Source organism: Neofelis nebulosa, chromosome X (assembly GCF_028018385.1).
Source record: "Neofelis nebulosa isolate mNeoNeb1 chromosome X, mNeoNeb1.pri, whole genome shotgun sequence".
NCBI lineage: Eukaryota > Metazoa > Chordata > Mammalia > Carnivora > Felidae > Neofelis > Neofelis nebulosa.
The window spans coordinates 16,290,174-16,308,493 of NC_080800.1; the positions used below are offsets into that span (position 1 = coordinate 16,290,174).

General features: G+C 44.8%; 1 protein-coding gene across 12 annotated transcripts in view; it reads right to left on the reverse strand.

Moving 5' to 3' along the window:
• The window catches only part of MAP7D2 (MAP7 domain containing 2), a 112,933-nt gene that overhangs the window by 50,847 nt on the left and 43,766 nt on the right, over window positions 1-18,320 (reverse strand). For 8 of the 12 annotated variants that reach the window (XM_058712482.1, XM_058712481.1, XM_058712490.1 and 5 more), the window contains 4 exons: window positions 8,817-8,894; window positions 7,598-7,761; window positions 964-1,075; window positions 29-127 (listed from right to left, as the gene is read on the reverse strand). In XM_058712482.1, coding sequence (XP_058568465.1) covers window positions 29-127; window positions 964-1,075; window positions 7,598-7,761; window positions 8,817-8,894 — 453 coding nt within the window. The remainder of the gene's footprint in view (window positions 1-28; window positions 128-963; window positions 1,076-7,597; window positions 7,762-8,816; window positions 8,895-18,320) is intronic. The other 4 variants (XM_058712484.1, XM_058712492.1, XM_058712491.1 and 1 more) reach the window with 2 other exon arrangements.

Below are 18,320 nucleotides of genomic sequence, written 5' to 3' on the forward strand. Positions count from 1 at the left end.
GCCACGGTGCGGTGAAGCTCAGATATACCGTTGGTGGACTCGGCAGCGGTGGCACTGGTCCCTGGGTCCGGAGGAAGGGTGCTGGATGCTAAACCTAGAGGAGGGGGTGGGGTATTTTCTGATTCACCTACACAGCAAAAAATCAGAGCAAAGAGAGGTAAAAGAAAAAAGTCCCAATTTCTGGTTGAGTTTAGTTTCTAACTAGGAAATCAGAAAAAGTAACTGAAATAGGTTATTGACTTCTCCAAAAGAAAATAAAGTATATTCACTGACAGAGGGTAAAAGCACAATACAGCGAAGTCAAGAAACTGTACTACAAATGGAATCCATCTGTTTTCAGAAAAAGCTAATATACAACTCCTGTGTAACAGAATGACAAAATCACAGTAAAGAAGGCACTGGAGAGGGAAAAGCTACCCAGAGACTAGTAACAATCCACACATTACATTAAGCACTTGAAAATTTAAAGATGAGCATGAACTGGAAAATGAAATAAATAAGTCACCTTGAAACAAAATGGGAAGAGCAACAAAAATTAATAATGAGGAGGGAAAAGCCCCAGCCCCTTTTGGAGGGTAACCGCTGCTCAGCCTTTCTGGGTCACACTGCAGTAGTGACTTAGGCTACTGCCATTTGACCTTCCCTGAAATCAGAGTATACCTAGGCTTGCCATGTGCATCTGTTTAACCAGGCTCTGCATTCATTTTCTTTGCTTTTCTTTTGTTTTACCTCAAAAAGCCCAGTTACTGTATCAACTGCTGTTTGCTAGCAAAAATAATGCACAGACCCCCTTCATGAGAAATACATATACAGGAAGGTTGGCATCACAGCTGATAAAGGTACCTGCAGATAACTACAAAGCATGCCCCAGATCCCGTGGGCACCAGCCTGTGCCCACGATCTTCTGCCTGACCCATGATCTCCCACCTGGGCCCTGCAATGCAGGGATAGCCCTACACTCACCATCACGTCCTCCAGGCCCTGTGGCCAGTGAAGCTCCCCATGAGCACTTCTTCTTCATCTCCAGTTGCTGTGTGCGCTCCAGGGACCGACGCATCATCGCCTCCAGCCGCTCCTGCCCAGTTCACATAAGGAAGAGCAACATTAACCACCCAGCCCCACTGTGCTGCCGAGCGGTGCTCAGGGTGAGTCACCAAATGGGTCTCTCTGTGTTAAGCATCCAAAACCTAGGCACACGTGTGCTCTACATCACACCAGCGAGATCTTAGTGGGTGGAGAGTAAACAATGCAGCTAGTGCTGGCTCCCAGCCCCAGGGGACAGGCTGCTGCGGCAGCCAGGCCTCGATTTGTTTAAGAATAATGCCAGACAAGCATTAACTCCTTCAGGCCTGTCTCACGTCCCATTTTGCCCTATCTACTAGAACTAGAATTGTGCTCTGGAACCAAGTGCATTCTCTCTAGTAGAAAAGCATAAAGCATTCTCATTTGAGAAAATTTAAATTAAAATATAATTTGAATTTTTGTAGCCTTAAACGTAACTTTCTGGAGTATACATACATGGCTTTGAGATCTATTTTACCAAGACCCATTTTCATCTTAGAACTTCTTAAAGGGGAATCAATCGTTTTCTACATTGTAACATTTTCCTGCTACATAGTATTCTGGGCATAATGCTGCATATTTCAAAATTTAAAAGAGACAAGAGTAGGGAACCTTCTGGCCACAAAACAAAGCATCGATGCATTCTCAACAGTTAGACAGGGGGTGGGGGGGGTGGTGAGGAGAAGAACTAGACGGTTTCTAGCCAGAAGAGAAAAAACAACAACAAAACAAAACAGGCTTTTCTCTTACCAGAGCATTTATTAAAAAGCACTCTCCTGTGTTACCAAAGTGTTATATTCATAAACTTGGGTCTGACAGCTGGCAAATATTTCCTCAGCACTGGAGTGAAGCTGTTCTAATTTTGCATTCTCCACCACCCCAATGACACTGCAAATACCAAATCCTCTCCCTGACTCTACTACAGAAAGCCTGAAGCAAGGAAAACAGGTACATGCTGATGCCCTTTTGCCTTCATAAAAGCCAACCCTGAGACGCTTTAGGAATCCTAGCCCAATCTAAAACAAAAAGATAACTATTTTCTCATGGCTTGAATAAAAAGCAAGCAAAATTAATTCAGGGAAGCACCAATTGAGTAACCATGACTTGAAAATCAGGGAAAGGCTCCTCCCTTATTTTACTTACTAGAAACACAGAAAGGTCGCTTATGAGGTGTCTGGATCTATCCCTTCTGTCTATACCAGAGAGATGGGATGTGCATTATCTACATCTCAGCTTCCTCTGCATAATTTTTCTCTGAATAGCACTTTGCTAAGACATGGTCTCTCCAGGGACCTCTGAGTAGAAAGGGGATTTTTTTTCTCCTGTAAATCTCAGATTTTTATTTGCTCTAGCTTTTGGCTGAGACTCTACAATTATGAGTGTGCATTTCCTAGCAAAGTCCTGTCCTCATGACCCTGGCCCATTAAATTCTGACAGCCAAACCTCAGGGCCTACCCCAAGAAAAGTTGGGGGTTTAGAGGGACTAGAACGTCTTGACTATTTGACACTTGAAGTACGGTCGCTTGAGACCAGGACTGAAAATTATTTCATTATATGGATTTAACATGAAATATTTAACCAGTGACCTAATACAAGTGTTGAAACCTTTTACCTCGAGTGAATTTAGTATTGAGTGGGTTATGGGAGATTTCCTACATGCCAGAAGGATCTCACAAGACACTCCTTCATTTACTAGGAGATCAATGACAACTAAGAACACCAAGACTTGTCAGCCAAACTGAGCAGCTACATAGGGGTATAATTACAAGAGAATGTTCACCCAAAGCTATACCTACTCCTGGACTGTTCCGTTACCTTAAAGAAAAAAAAAAAAAAACCTCTGCCATCCACCCCCTACCCGCTGAGTTGGTGCAAATTCCACTGTTAGAGATACATTCCTTTGAATCATAAGCAGGTTTATGAAAATGAAGCTATCCTTAAGAGAAGACACAATTACTGTGTGTCACACACTTTTGCAGAGATGATGAAAAACAGGTGGTAATCAAACTCTATAGTATGAGACTTATGGAACTCAAAGTCATCAGAATGGGATAATTCAAATATGTCAAAGCACTGGTCCACTTCACTCTTGTTAGAGGTTAGTCCTATATTGTATTATCGTGTGTGTGTGTGTGTGTGTGTGTGTGTGTGTGTGTGTGAGAGAGAGAGAGAGAGAGAGAGACAGAGAGACAGAGAGAGAGGGAGAGAGGGAGAGAGAGAGAAAGAGAGATGAAAGGAGGGAGGGAGAGGGAGAGAGAGATTTTTCTATTCCTTCATTGGATGGAATGGAAATAATCCTAGATTTGGAGTCAGGAAATATGGCTTCAAATCGCACCTCTGCCTGCCACTTTCTAGCCCTATGACCTTGAGTTAATAATTTAACATCCTTGGGCATAAGTTTTCTATCTATAAATGGGGATGATATTGATATTTTTGTAAACTCCCATGTATACTTACCTAAAGTTTTTTCCTCACGTTAAAAAAAGTGGGGATAACAGTACCCATATCACCAGATCACTCAAGTCTATGAGACAATAACTAGCATAATATGTCCTTAACCAACACTAGCTGAATCCAGATTTGAAGAGGAAAAATTATTATTATTTTTTAAAAATGTTCATTTATTATTGAGAGAGAGAGAGAGAGAGAAAGAGAGAGAGAAAGGGAGAGAGAGAGCACACGTGCGCTCAAGTGGGGGAGGGGCAGAGAGAGGAAAACAGAATGTGAAGCAGGCTCCAGGCTCTGAGCTATCAGCACACAGCCTGATGTGGGGCTTGAACCCACGAACCATGAGATCATGACCTGAGCTGAAGTCAAAGTCGGACACTTAACCGACTGAGCCACCCAGGCACCCCTAAGAATTTGCATTTCTAACAAGTTCTCAGGTGATGCAGATGCTGCTGGTCCTGGGACCTCAATGTGAGAACCACTGGTTAGAGGAAAGGCTGAGCATAACAGAGCATGCAAGGAAGTTCAATCACACCAGAATAACACTATTAATAAATATTATAGCTGCATAATGCATACTGAAATTCCTGCCAAATTCTCGTTCTCCTGAGTATCACTGGATAATCAACAGAGGATGGGGAAAGGGCAAGGTAGATTCTTGTCCTGAGAATGTCCTCTACTGGGTAAGCCTTAGTGGAAGGAAGGAATGAGGGGACCTCACCCTTGACCCCTTTAACTCTGGCCTTAGGTCTGCCTGGATGAACTCGGAGGAGAACCAAGACCAAGGTGAGCCACAGAGTTGGCTGAGGAGTGTAAAAGGCCTCCAGCAGGACACTGCCCAGGCAGTGTCGATGACCCAGACAGCCATCTCTAGCAGGAGTGGAGAGCTGGCTGTGCCTTTTCCACTGCCCTTACTACATGTGTTCTGGGGAACAGTGTGTGGACAAGCCTCCAAGAGGTTATCAGTAGGGCTCTGCAGAAGGTCTTTCTCTTTACAAACAGATGTCTCATCTGGCCAGAAGGCCATGTAGTCGCCATGGCCCCATGCCAGCCAATGCCCTCGGAGAGTGGCTAGCTCTCAGTTTAATGAAATTTTCGTTTTTACAGTCAGCTTGGTGGATTTTGCTAGGTATCAAGCAGTAAGAGTATGAGAAGTTGTGATGTGTCAAAAAATCCCACAGAGATGAAGCTACTCTTTGAAAGAGGGCTTTCCTGGTTATCTATTTAACATGAGGACCATGGAGTTGGCTTCACCAAACCCCATTTCTCAGGGGCTCTAGTCAGGAAACCATACTTCGCCAAGTGGAGAATGGGTGAGTATACTGTGTTGTCAGTCTTAACCCAAGTAGGTGACAAGGGTTTGGTCCAGAAGCCTCAGTCTTGGGAGCTGTGTGGCATGTAAGGATTAGAAGAACCCAATTTGAGGAGAAAGCAGCCTTCAGTGAGGGAATGAGCTCAAGCTCAGTATCTCAAGTGGATACTGGACACCCCCTTCCCCAGGACAGGCCTGACCAGCCTCCAGCCCTTCCAGTCCTCAAAAGCCCAGGAAGCCAGGCTGTTTGTGGTGCCCACTTCGGTACTAGTAGATAGGAAGCCTCCTGGCCAAGTCTGGGGCTCACCCACACAGACATGAGGAGTTACCAAAAGTAACATCATGGCAACTCTATGGACATGGAACCAGACCAGGGCTAGGAGGGAGGGGTGGAGTCAACAGGTCTTTTATAAGCTCCTAATACCAGACCCAGAGATGTAGGACTTGGTGGGCAACCTGAATACTTACTAATAAGCTACAGTAGCAAAATGGGCTGCAATGGAATGAACCATTCCTATAGAGACTTTTCCCTGGTTGACAGAGACAGAACATGATAAGAAGAAGAAAAGATTGGAGAATCTCCACAGCCATGTGCCAAGCAGGCAGCAGCACTGCTGAAGATCTCCATCGAACCATGAAGGCAAATGCACAGGGTTTCCTCTGGAAAGGGGCTCCTGAAGTGCAGACCTATCCATCCTCTCCAAAGATCACCCACAAGAATGCCAAACAGATCTCGGTACCAGCAGACTGCTGACGCTGCTGTGGTTACCAGGCCGGCCTGTATGTGGAAAGTCCCTAAGCTCCACCTGGGACTCTGGGGGCCCTGAGGGTGGGAGCAGTGGCAGAGGACGGCTGCTGTTTCCTTGTGTTGCTACACAACCATGGGAGGCCCAGGCTCTCAGCCTTGCCCTTCTGTGTCCGGGGAGAAGAGGGAAGCAAGCTCAGCTTGTATGTGTTATGACAAAGGTCAGGCAGCATCCTCCACTCCCCACCATCACCCATCTTAGGGGTGAAAGGAAACACACAAGGCAAATAGAAAATTATCTGGAAGTGCAATTGCTAAAGATTCAGCTGAAGTCACTGAAGGGAGTCTAACATTTCCGAACATTACTCTGTACAAGGTGCTTTGCTGGGCACTTTCACAAATGTCATTTCCTTCGGGCACCTGGGTGGCTCAGTTGGCTGGGCATGCAACTTCAGCTCAGGTCATGATCTCGTGGCTCGTGGGTTCGAGCCCCACATCAGGCTCTGTGCTGACAGCTCAGAGTGTGGAACCTGCTTCGGATTCTGTGTCTCCCTCTCTCTCTGCCCCTCCCCACTTGTGCTCGGTCTCTCTTTCTCAAAAATAAACATTAAAAAAAAATTATAAAAAAAAGTCATTTGTGACCACCTCTGTTTTGGGCTGAGGAGAGTAAGTTAGAGGGTTATGAGCAGCTATGTGACTCGCCCCCAGCTACCAGTTTCCTAGTAGTGGAGCTGGGATTTGCACAGGGAACAGATGAAGCCATGTAGCTATCAGGCCACAGCCAGAAATGGCAAAGTAGGGCTAAGACCCTTGCAATGACTTCCCTTTGCTAAGAGGAACAAAGAAATCGTTATCGTTATCATATCGTATGGTATCGTATTGTATTTTAGAGAGTGTGTGGGCAGGGGAGAGGGGCAAAGGGATAGAGAGAATCCCAAGCAGGCTCCACACTCAGGGTGAAGCCCGACGCAGGGCTCAGTCCCACAACCCTGGGATCATGACCTGAGCCGAAATCAAGAGTTGGATGCTCAAATGACAGAGCCATCCAGGCACCCCAGAAATCACTATTTAAATAAGGGGTGTATAGGCAAAGATGGGTCTAACTGTGTGTGTATGTGTCCATGTGCACATGTTCATGTTTTTTTTTTAATTTAAAAAAGAGGAAGGGGCAAAGATGTATAGTGATAAACCATTCAGCAATTTAAAAAGATACCAAATTTATTCAAATGTCTCTGAATCCTATAGTGCTAGCGATTAACAAGCCTCTATATTGTTCATACTAAACGATGAGTCATTATATCTTATGAATAAAAAATGATCATCACCTGATACAAGGCTATGATTACATCCTTAAAATATAGTTAAGAAAATCTATACCCCAACTATGCTTTCTAAATATATTTTCAAAGTTTAGTAACAAAGGACTCTGCAGAGGTAATTACATTCCATTTCTTTTTAAAAAGGTAACTCGAGAGAAAGGATGATTAAAGCAAGGAACCACATTAAAATTTAAATATACTAGCATCTTTGTAGTTAAAGGCAAACTATTTGCTTTTCCAGCTATGAAATATGAGGACCATCACCCTCTGCCCTCACCCTCTCCTCTGCCTTCAGGTCCCTTCCTCTAGCCTCATGTCCATCCAAGAGGCACAGGCTCACAGCACAACCCCCAGGGCTATATTAGCAGGTCCCTATCCATAATTCCTTCTGAGTCTCAAACTCAGAGAACATTAGGTCCGGAAGAGGCCTCGGAGACTGCTAAATCCAACCCCTCACTTCAGAGATAAGCAAATATCCAGACAGGCCAATTGGCTTGTCCAAGGTCACAGAGCAAATTAACACCTGAGTTGAATGAGTAAGTCTCTTCATTCTTACTCCATTGTTGCTTTCACTATACCATGTCTTGCTGCTGAGAGAAGACATGGTATGAGATGTTTTCTGTACCCTAGAGCTGGGCAGGACACTCAGATGCCCTTGAGCACCAAGCCCTGTGTGAGCCACTGAGAGGCTTGGAGGTCCTTGGACCTTACCTCCTCCTCCCGGAGTTTCTGCTTCCTCTTCTCTTCCACAGCAGCCCTCTTCTGATCCTCCCGCTGCCGCTGCTCTTCCAGTTTCCGCCATCGCTCTTCGATTTGCTTTTCATACTGGAGCTTAGCTCTTTTCTGTTTCTCTAGGATTTGCTGCTCCCGGGCAGCTGGGGGAAGGAAAGCAGAAGAGAGGTGTCATTACCAGAGCACCCCATGCTGTTTGGATTAAGACCAAAATGTAGATACAAGACTGAGACCAAAAAAGGAGCCCAGTGGGATTCTAGGCTACAGTGACTGAGATGAAGGGTTCTGGCATGTCTGCCACTAGCTGGGTGACCCTGAGCATGCTAACCACATAATCCTCTTCTGTGAAGTGGAGACCATCATGTCTGCAAAATCACAATGTTGTGAAGATTAAATGAGGCAATGCACGGAAAGTGCACAGTAACTGCCCTACACATGGAAGCTACAACTATTATTGCTATCATTAAGTGAGACTTGCCACAATGGGCAAGCCATACACTAGGTTGAGAAATGAGTTCTAAGGGTACATACACTAAAAAACATGTTAACTATGCATTTCTCATAATTAAGACATTGAGCTAGGCAAGGGGGTATAAACTCAAGACACTCCTCTCTCAAGACATTTCCTAAAACTATCTACCTGGCTGTGTCAGGGAAGGGTTCCCTGGGAGACGCATTGTGTGAACCAACCACCAGGAGGCAATCGGGAATTTGAAAGCTCATTTGTCTCAATTCAGTGGGGAAACCACTATTTACCTACCTCCCAGTACCCTGTGGGGAATACATCATACCCTTCTGTCTATAGTTTGCAAGAGGTAAGACAGCTTTTCTCAAAAGGGTTCCCATTCTAACACAGAAAATGTCTTAACTGCTTATTTTCTCAGTTCTGATGATGGCCTTTCTAGATGCCCTAGAGAGAGCATAAGTGAGGGCACATAATGGATGCCTGAGGGGGCGGGGTCAGTGATTGTTTCTCATTCTTTACCATCTTATCCACAGTCTCTAGCAGAGTGTCTAGAACACAGCAGAAGTTCAATGTTTGCTAAGTAAGTGTAGATTTACCCCCCAGTTCTTCATGTTCATCTAGCAATTGTCCTAGCTCTCTTCCCATTCAGTCATAAACTCCTAAGGATCTTCAGAAAACACACCACCACATCTTCATGCCTTTGTACCTAAATAGCCAAAGGGCACAACTTACCAAGACATTTTTCTCTCTCTTCTCGTCTTTCTTTAGCTAGTCTTTGTCTCTCATCAGATCTTAAAAATCCATCCATGCCTATAAAAAATATAACATGATGAAATTATTTTTCCCTCTTTCCCTATCTGGTGAGGGTGAGGGGCCACTGGTCCCACACCCTGGGTCTGGCCATACACATACATCATCCATCACCATCACCATCACATGGGGGCCCAATCCACCATTCCCCACCACACACACACACACACACACACACACACACACACACACACACGGCCAGGCCCTGAGAGCTGAGGGGTGACAGTCACAGCTTCACACTCACCCATCAAACTGCTATAGTGGCCCCAATACCAATCCTGGAGAACCACGCTCTTTCCCTAGTCCTCTGTCCCCAGGACTGGCCCTGGAGGGAGTCAGAAAGTGCAGTTAAGTGCCAAGAAGGTCTGGCAGTGTGCAGAAAAGCACACCGGGCCTCCCTGAGCCTGGCTCCCGGGGAGATGAGAAGCACAAAAGTGGACACAACTATTACACAGATAGTGAACATTCTATTTTCTGAAGGGAGCCAACTGCTGAGGGACATGTACAAGCTCCTTGAGTAAGCACTGAGAAATACAACATTGAATTTTGACTTTGGGTTCTGTTAAATATGCTTCAATGTCAATCTTAGTATTTTATTTTTTTTACATTTTTTAAAACACTTATTTATGTGTGTGTATGTGTGTGTGTGTGTGTGTGTGTGTGTGTGAGAGAGAGAGAGAGAGAGAGAGAGAGAATGAATGAATGAATGAATGAATGAATATGAGTGGAGGAGGAGCAGAGAGAGACAGGGAGACACAGAATCTGAAGCAGGCTCCAAGCTCTGAGCTGTCAGCACAGAGCCTGATGCAGGGCTCAAACTCTTGAACTGTGAGATCTTGACCTGAGCTGAAGTCACATGCTTAACTGAGCGAGCCATCCAGGTGCCCCTCAATCTTAGTATTTTAGAATCAGAAAAAAGAAATATAATGTGCTCCTGTTTGTCATTTAAATACCTACAACAAATAAAATGGAATAGAGGACAGCCCCCCTCCACACCCCCTGACACAAAATGTCCAGGAAACAACCTAGGAGCTCCACATCTCTACCCATCTTCTACAGGATCATAAAGAGCTTTTTGAATCAAAGACCAAATGATCTTTATGGTCATTTTAGGATTACAAATAATTTACTGCACTCAGTCACAATCAATCATTCAGGAGCATTACTTATATAATGTTCAGGCACAACATCTTAGAGAAATCAGCTTCTGTGTTAGTACAACCAGATTCACTTTCATGGTGCCTAGACCCTCCTTTCTGGTAATATCATATGCTGACTTTATTGTGTGCCTTGCTGCCACAGTTACTGCACCCCTTTTGGAGAGGTTCCTGTGACTGTCCAGGGGAAAGACCTGGAGACTTGGACTCAGTGTAGGTAGGAGGAATACAGACAGGGATGGATGTGATAAACACCAGATTGTCACAACTTCCCATGAGCATCTGATTTTGCAACCTGGATTATGTATCAGGCATACTGAAGCTCAAGACTGAAATGCTAGAAAATCAACGTGGACTATAAGTACCATTACCCATGTCTGTTTTTAGTCAACTTTTTTTTTAATGTTTTATTTATTTTTGAGAGACAGAGCATAAGCAGGGGAGGGGTAGAGAGAGAAGGAGACACAGAATCCAAAGCAGGCTCCAGGCTCTGAGCTGTCAGCACAGAGCCCGATGCAGGGCCTGAACCTGAACCGTGAGGACATGACCTGAGCCGAAGTCAGGCACTCCATCGACTGAGCCACCCAGGTGCCCCATGTTTTTATTTAGTCAACTCTTAATAATTATGATGCTACCAACAACATGATCATCATCAAGAATCTGAAGGCCCTACAGAGAACAAACTGAGGGTTGATGGGAGTGGGGGGTTGGGGAAATGGGTGATGGGCATTGAGGAGGGCACTTATTGGGATGAGCACTAGGTGTTGCATGTAAGTGATGAATCATGGGAATCTACTCCTGAAGCCAAGACTACACTGTATGTTAGCTAACTTGATGATAAATAAAAAATAAAAATAAAATAAATTGAGGACACTAATCTAAAAAGAAGATCCAATTTCTTAGATCATCATTGCTGGCTCCCCACAGTCTGATCTCAAACTCTCTTCCCAACTTGACCTTAGCACTGGCCCTTTCTTCCACACACCTTCTAGCTCAAAACACTCTTTCTCTCACATCCTCCTTGTACCTATTAAAACCCCACCCACCTTCAAGATCCCACAGTTCCCCAGACCCCATGATGCTCTGTGCTCCCATACAGTTGGCAGAACCCTCATTTCATTCTTCTTGGCTGCAGAGTTCTCCTCTGACTCAGTCTCCTTGGAAGGAGGGAGAGGCTACGGAGGCAAGGGTGGCTTATGTATTTCTGGGTCACCTCAGCTCAGGGCACTGTCCCCCAATAGTGCCCCTGAGGTGTACATACAATGCTCAAAGGTAGGTATGTAGTTAGTGAAAGGGAAACAAAACCAGGTTTCTCTTTTCTCTGGCACTTTCAGGCTCTAATATCTCCCTCAAGAGTTTAATTAATAAGAATTTTTCTGTGTGAAAAGTTACAAAGAGAAGCTTAGGACCCCTGAACAGATGCTTGTTTCTGTCAGCACCTATATCAACCTGTCCATCCTAGAGGGACCTAACTTTATTGTCCATGCCACCTTTCAGATGTTTATGGGCCTGCCCTCTATCTGAGGTACAGCCAAAGAAACACTGAAAATGTTCTTCAAAAAGAAGAAAAAAACCTGAAGGTTTAAAATGGCCAAGCACATTTGGAACTGGCCACATTACCCAGAGGCTTTACAAACAGAAGTCACTGTTCCTGGGATATGCATGATTTTAGGCTGCCCCCTTGTGGCCACTTGTAAGAGTCACAGCTACAAATCATTTCCTTTCCAGAAAATCTTCATTATGCTCATAGTCATCATCATGTGCTTCAGAGTAGGAGGTGACGCAGTTCCTATGCACTTCTTGGATTTACTTGGCTCAATCACCCTATAATGGAGGTACTCTATTTCAACCCTCATAGGCTCAGAAATGGAGGCACAAAGAGGTCAATTAACATGTCTGAAGTCACACCATCAGAAAGTGGAGAAGCCAGATCCCAACCGAAGAATCTGACTCCAGGACTCACACTCTTAATTACTGCTTTACTGCTAAGGAAGAAATGTAACAACTTGATCTCCATGCCCATGAATGAAAGCTGTGACCCAGTATCACACACAGGGAAAAAAAAATCTCATCCTTGTCCCAGGAATAAGCCTGCAAATGTGGAGAGAGGTATAAATCTAACTCATCAGAGAAGTATCAAGTAAGCACTGCTGTGAGCCAAGCACTGACCGGCTGGGCGCAGATCTGGCCACTGCTCAAGCAGACTAATTATTTGCTTCCTCTTCAAACTAAAGGTTTGGAAATGTTTTAGAGAGGCTGATGCTGGGTGGGTAAAGGGAGTAGCCAGAGAATCCTGGAGACAACTATGAAAAGCAATTCTCCTTTGGCCTGAGGAGGGTGAAGTGACTCAAACAGTCCAAATGGGTAAACTAGAGTCTCTGTACAGTCACACGGCAGCCACAAGCCACATATGACTACTTCAATTTAAAATAATCGAAGTTAGGGGTGCCTGGGTGGCTCAGTCAGTTAAATGTCTGACTTCAGCTCAGGTCATGATCTCACAGTTTGTGAGTTTGAGCCCTTGCGTTGGGCTCTGTGTTGACAGCTCAGAGCCTGGAGCCTGCTTTGGATTCTGTGTCCCCCTCTCTCTCCGCCCCTCCCCACCCTTGCACTCTGTCTCTGTCTCTCTCTCAAAAAATCAACATTAAAAAAATTTTTACATAACTAAAATAATCAAAATTAAATGCAATTAGGGGCTCCTGGCTGAGTCAGAAGAGCATGTGACTCTTGATTTTGAGGTTGTGAGTTCAAGCCCCATGGTGGGTGTAGAAATTACTTAAATAAATAAACTTAAAAAAATTAAATGCAGTTAAAAGTTTAGTTTCTCAGCACACTGGCCACATTTCAGGTACTCACTAGCCACATGAGGCTAGTAGCTATCATACTGGACAGCACTTAAAAGAGAAGTCTGGCAGCTCCTTCCTGTGATTCTCTCCCTTAACACTTAGCTACTCTGGGACACATGGATAAGGAAGATCTCATAGTTCTATCAGGGTTGAGCTTTGCTGAATAAGTGAGACTGGGTTAGGGCCTCATTCCTCCACACAGCATCAGCCTCTCCTGATTACAAGAACTGTCAAGCAATCATTTCTAGAACATTCATTTGAAGAGAAGCCACATAATTAACTCATATCTCCATCTTCTATCTTGTAACTTTCCATGACTCTGCAGGAGCCCCGGCTGAGAGGCTGCAGGCTTATCCTGGGGTAGAGCATGAACCACACAGCCCCTTTTTGTTAGGGGCCATGGACTTAACCAGTTATTACCATTAGTGCAACACAGTCAGAGGAATCAAGGCAGATCATGATTAACACAGCAAAGGCAATTAATACATGAACATTAACAATACCAAGAGACCTCCTCTAAAGTCATGGTATACTTATAGGTTAATGCTGAATTTGGTTCCTAAAAGTAGCCTTCTTCCTGTATGGCCTGAAACCTTAAAGTGTTTATAGTTTTCTTAATCAATCATCCTTTGTCCGTTGTACTTTGTACTATATGCATATCCTTGTCTCTCTTTTATTAAACCAGAGACCCAATTTTATCTCTGAACCCCATGAGAACAGATGGAGAATAGAACTTGCCAGGGGGTAGGGAAGAGGGGCAGAAGGGAGGAAGTAGGTGGCTACAAAAGGGCAGCATGAAGGATCCTTGTGGTAATGGAAATGTCCTCTATTCTTAACTGTACCAGTGTTACTGCCCTTGTTGGGATAGTATACTGCAGTGTTGCAAGTTAGTGCCATTGGGGGAAAGTGGGTAAAGGGTACCTGGGATCTCTCTGTAGTATCACTTATAACTGCATGTGAATCTACAGTAACTTCAAAACAGAAAGTTTAATTTAAAAGAATCTGGCCCGAGAGTGAAGGTCTTAAGGAAACCCAAAACAAAGAGGAGCAGAGGACACCTTCCTCCAGGTGCCCCACCTAGGAAAAGGACAAGGAGTGCCCATGTCAGAGCCACACCTGCCCCATTCCTGATGCAGTAATGTTTCCCAGGACAAGAGTGTTGAGGTAATGGGCACCATTAAAGTGGAGGCCTTTTCCTGGGCAATTCATCCCTATGGAAGTGCGAATGAAACGGGGATACTGAGCAGCTAAACAACTATTTCATGTTAACAGAATAGCATAAAATTTCATGCTTCACTGATGTGCTCTTGCTTGGAGTAATTTCCCATTATCCTTGGGCTGCAGCAACACATTTTTTTTATTAAATTTTTTTTAATGTTTATTTATTTTTAAGAGACAGGGAGAAAGAGTGTGAGCAGGGCACAGGCAGACAGAGAGGGAGACACAGAATCCAAAGCAGGCTCCAGGCTCTGAGCTATCATCACAGAGCCTGACGTGGGGCTTGAACCCATGAACCGTGAGATCATGACCTGAGCTGAAGACGAACGCTTAACCGACTGAGCCATCCAGGTACCCCTGCAGCAACACATTTTTAAAAACTAATTTTAAAATGAATGAATTTTATTAGCCTGAGCACTCTCTCACTAGAATATTAATGAACTGTTATCAATTATTCATGGTACTGGTAATAACCATTATCAAAATACAAAGTTTTCAGGGGAGGCCAGCTGTGTTCGACTTTTAAAAATTAATTGCATTAAATGAATTTTAGGGTCCTCTTGTTGGCTCAGTCAGTTAAGTGTCCAACTCTTGATTTTAGCACAGGTCATGATCTCACATTTTATGGATTCGAGCCCTGCAATGGGCTCTGTGCTGACAGTGCAGAGCCTGCTTGGGATTCTCTCTTCCCTCACTCTCTGCCCCTCCCCCACTTGTGCACGTGCTCTCTCTCTCAAAATAAATAAAAATAAGCTTTTAAAAGAATAAATGAATTTTAAAGAAACCTTCCCAATCATACTCATATCAGTGCAACTGAGTCAGTGTCCAGAAAAAAGAAAGGGAACCAGGAATGAAGAGCTTATCAAATGGGAAGTCCAATGCCAGCCAGCCCCCTCCTGTGGGGGCTCTCCCCTCTGTAGACTGGCAGGCATGGATGCATTCACATCTGTGGTGACTCATCTAAGTACATGAAGACCAGTGGTTCTCAACTATGGCTATGCAGTGGAATCACCTTGATAGCTTTCACTTAATTACTTGCTTACTTACTTATTTAATTTGAGAGAGAGAGAGAGAGAGAGAGTGCACACAAGCAAGAGAAGGGGCAGAAGGAGAGAGAAAATCTTAAGCAGGCTCCATACTCTGTGAGAAACCTGATATGGGGCTCAATCCCATGACCCTGGGATCATAACCTGAGCCAAAATCAAGAGTTGGACCCTCAAATGAATGACCCAACCAGGTTCCCCACAGAGCTTTTAAAAAAGGACAGATGCATGCATCTCCCTCCCAGAAGCTGACCTACTATCTCAGGTGTAGCCAGGGTAGTGGTGCTTTAAAAGCTTACATATGATTCTAACATGCAGCAGGAGGACTGAGAATTGTCCTAGCCCACTATTCCTCCCACTGAGGTATGCATCAGAACCAGTTGGAGGGCTTATGAACTCTGACTGAGGGATGGCACCCTCAGAGCTTGTGATGGAGTGGTCCTGGGGTGAGCCAGAGAATCTGCCTTTCTAACAAGTTCCCAGGTAAGGCTACTGGTCCAGGGCCCACATCTTGAGAATTGCTGTTCTAGACTATGCTGATCTACAGGGCAAGGCCCTGCCTGTAGCTCCTCTGTGGATGTGCAGAAACCAGCAGAATGTGGGACTCGAAGTGGGAAGGAAGGAATGCAGAGAGATGATCCATCACTTACCTGCATCACCCCCCTCCCAACACAGCATTTCCCTTTGCCACAGTTGTTACTGCCCCACATGCTACAGTCTGGGCCTGTTCATTTACCCCTTGCCCTCTAAGCTCTTGTCTTACCTCTGAATCCCCAGTGCCTTACACATGGTACTCAAATACTTACTGAATGAACAGACCATGAATATTATGTCCCACTGACCAAAACCTCCCCATTTGTAGATCATTTCAACATTCTATCAGTAATGTCTATAAAAACAACTAACATTTTTAAGCATCTTTGTACCTGTTATCCTGCTGGAATTAGGCAAGGAGTACAAAGGTAAATAAAGGAAACAGCTTTTCCCACTACGCCTCTTGCCTCTAAAATGAATCTTCCCTCTAAATTCCATCAGTGCTGTTCCTCTCTCAGCCATTTTCCCTCTTTAATCCAAATTTGGGTCCCTCTCTCTTTCATTTGTGGTTCTCAAGCACAAGAAGCTCCACCCTCCACAGGCCCTCTCTCATTGTCCCCCTTTTCAATCCATCTATTAGGATATATAGACTTCTGGGTTTTTTTGTTTGTTTGTTTGTTTAGATTTTAAGTAATCTCTACACCTAATGTGGGGCTTGAACTCATAACTGAGATCAAGAGTCACATGTTCTACCAACTAAACCAGCAAGGCACCCCAATATAAGCTTCTTTTTAAAAAGATTTTTAAAGTTTTTTTTTTTTTTTTAATTTTTTTTTCAACGTTTTTTATTTATTTTTGGGACAGAGAGAGACAGAGCATGAACGGGGGAGGGGCAGAGAGAGAGGGAGACACAGAACCGGAAACAGGCTCCAGGCTCCGAGCCATCGGCCCAGAGCCTGACGCGGGGCTCGAACTCACGGACCGCGAGATCGTGACCTGGCTGAAGTCGGACGCTTAACCGACTGCGCCACCCAGGCGCCCCTAAAGTTTATTTTATTGTGAGAGAGAAGAGACAGAGGGACAGAGAGAGAATCCCAAGCAGGCTATCAGCACTACCAGCACACAGCCCGACGTGGGGTTTGAACTCACAATCTGTGAAATCATGACCTGAGCCACAATCAAGTGTCGACACTTAACCAAGTGAGCCACCCAGGCGCCCCCTGATAAGCTTAAGGGAAAGGCCCAAGTTCCATTTCTTCCTGTAGCCCTGATGGCCTAGCATAATATTCTGTACACATTAAGCACTCAATAAATACTGAGTTCACAAGCACCTACTATGTGCCAGGCCTGGAGGGGATATTAAGACACACATTTCCTTATTTCCTATGATCCTCTGACAGCATCAGGACAAGGACATCATTCCTGTGGCTTCTGTATGACCTGACCCACTCATATAACTTTAGAAGACTCAGTTTCCCATACTTAAAAGGGACATGGAATGCCAGTTCTGGGGTCTCACCCTCTTGGAACACATCACCATGCTCTGAGAAGGCTAAAATCAAACAGCAGGTCTCAGGGAAGTGCTCCAATCAACAGAGCCAATAGCTACCGCCAACTGCCAGCCTCTGAGTGTGTCACCTTGGCCCTCCAGGTGTCCCTCAGTAAATATCTCAAGTGAAAACCTCCCAGCCAAGCCCAGGCAATACACAGAACCCTGAGAAAGAAGGCAGCAATACAAACTGCTCAGTCTTAGTGTAGTTTGTTACACAGCACTATAACCAGAAAACCAGTCCACCGACCAACCAAGAGCAAACAAGCAACACTTTCTGATCCCTCAGCATACAGGACCCAGATTATGCACCACCCTAGAATGCTCAGTCTCATGGCCTCACCAACCCTGGACCTTGGCCACTTGTTACACTTCTCAGCCTTAATTGTTCCAGTGATGGTTCATGTAGTTCCCTCACCATGCCCTGGAAACTGCTCCTGCCACTGCCCCCAACAGAGGAGCCCCTATGCATGGCACCAGCTCAAAAGGAGTAACATAAACATCTTGATATTGACTAGGCCAGTCCTACAGAGACTTCCCACAGAGGCCAAGAAACATGACCCAGAGGACAAAGGGATTAAGGCCCTGTGGCATGCACTCTGACTGAGACAGGAAGTGAAAACGGATGAATTGGTTGCCCTTCTTTCGACCAGCGAACTGCTGAGTCACCGGGATTCATAACCTCCCTGGACATGGCCTGTGGGTCCAAGCACCACTAGCTGTGTTAGGTTGCAAGGCGGTGGTCAGCTTGATGATGCAGCAACTTTTATTTCCTCTCCTTCCTTCCCGGGCTCAAATACCTTTCCCCTCATTGTCAGTTCCCAGGGAGCATACCCTTCAATAAAGTGCTGGTAGGTGTAAAAGAGGACTGGAACCTGTACATGAATGTTCATAGCAACATTATTCATAACAGCCACAAAGTGGAAACAACCTAAATGCCCATCAACTATTGACTGGATAAATAAAACATGGTATCTCCATATAAAGGAATACTATTCAGTCATGAAAAAGGAATTAAGGAGTTGATGGACTGTTAATGGGTGCAGGATTTCTTTTAGGGGTGATGAAAATGTTCTGGT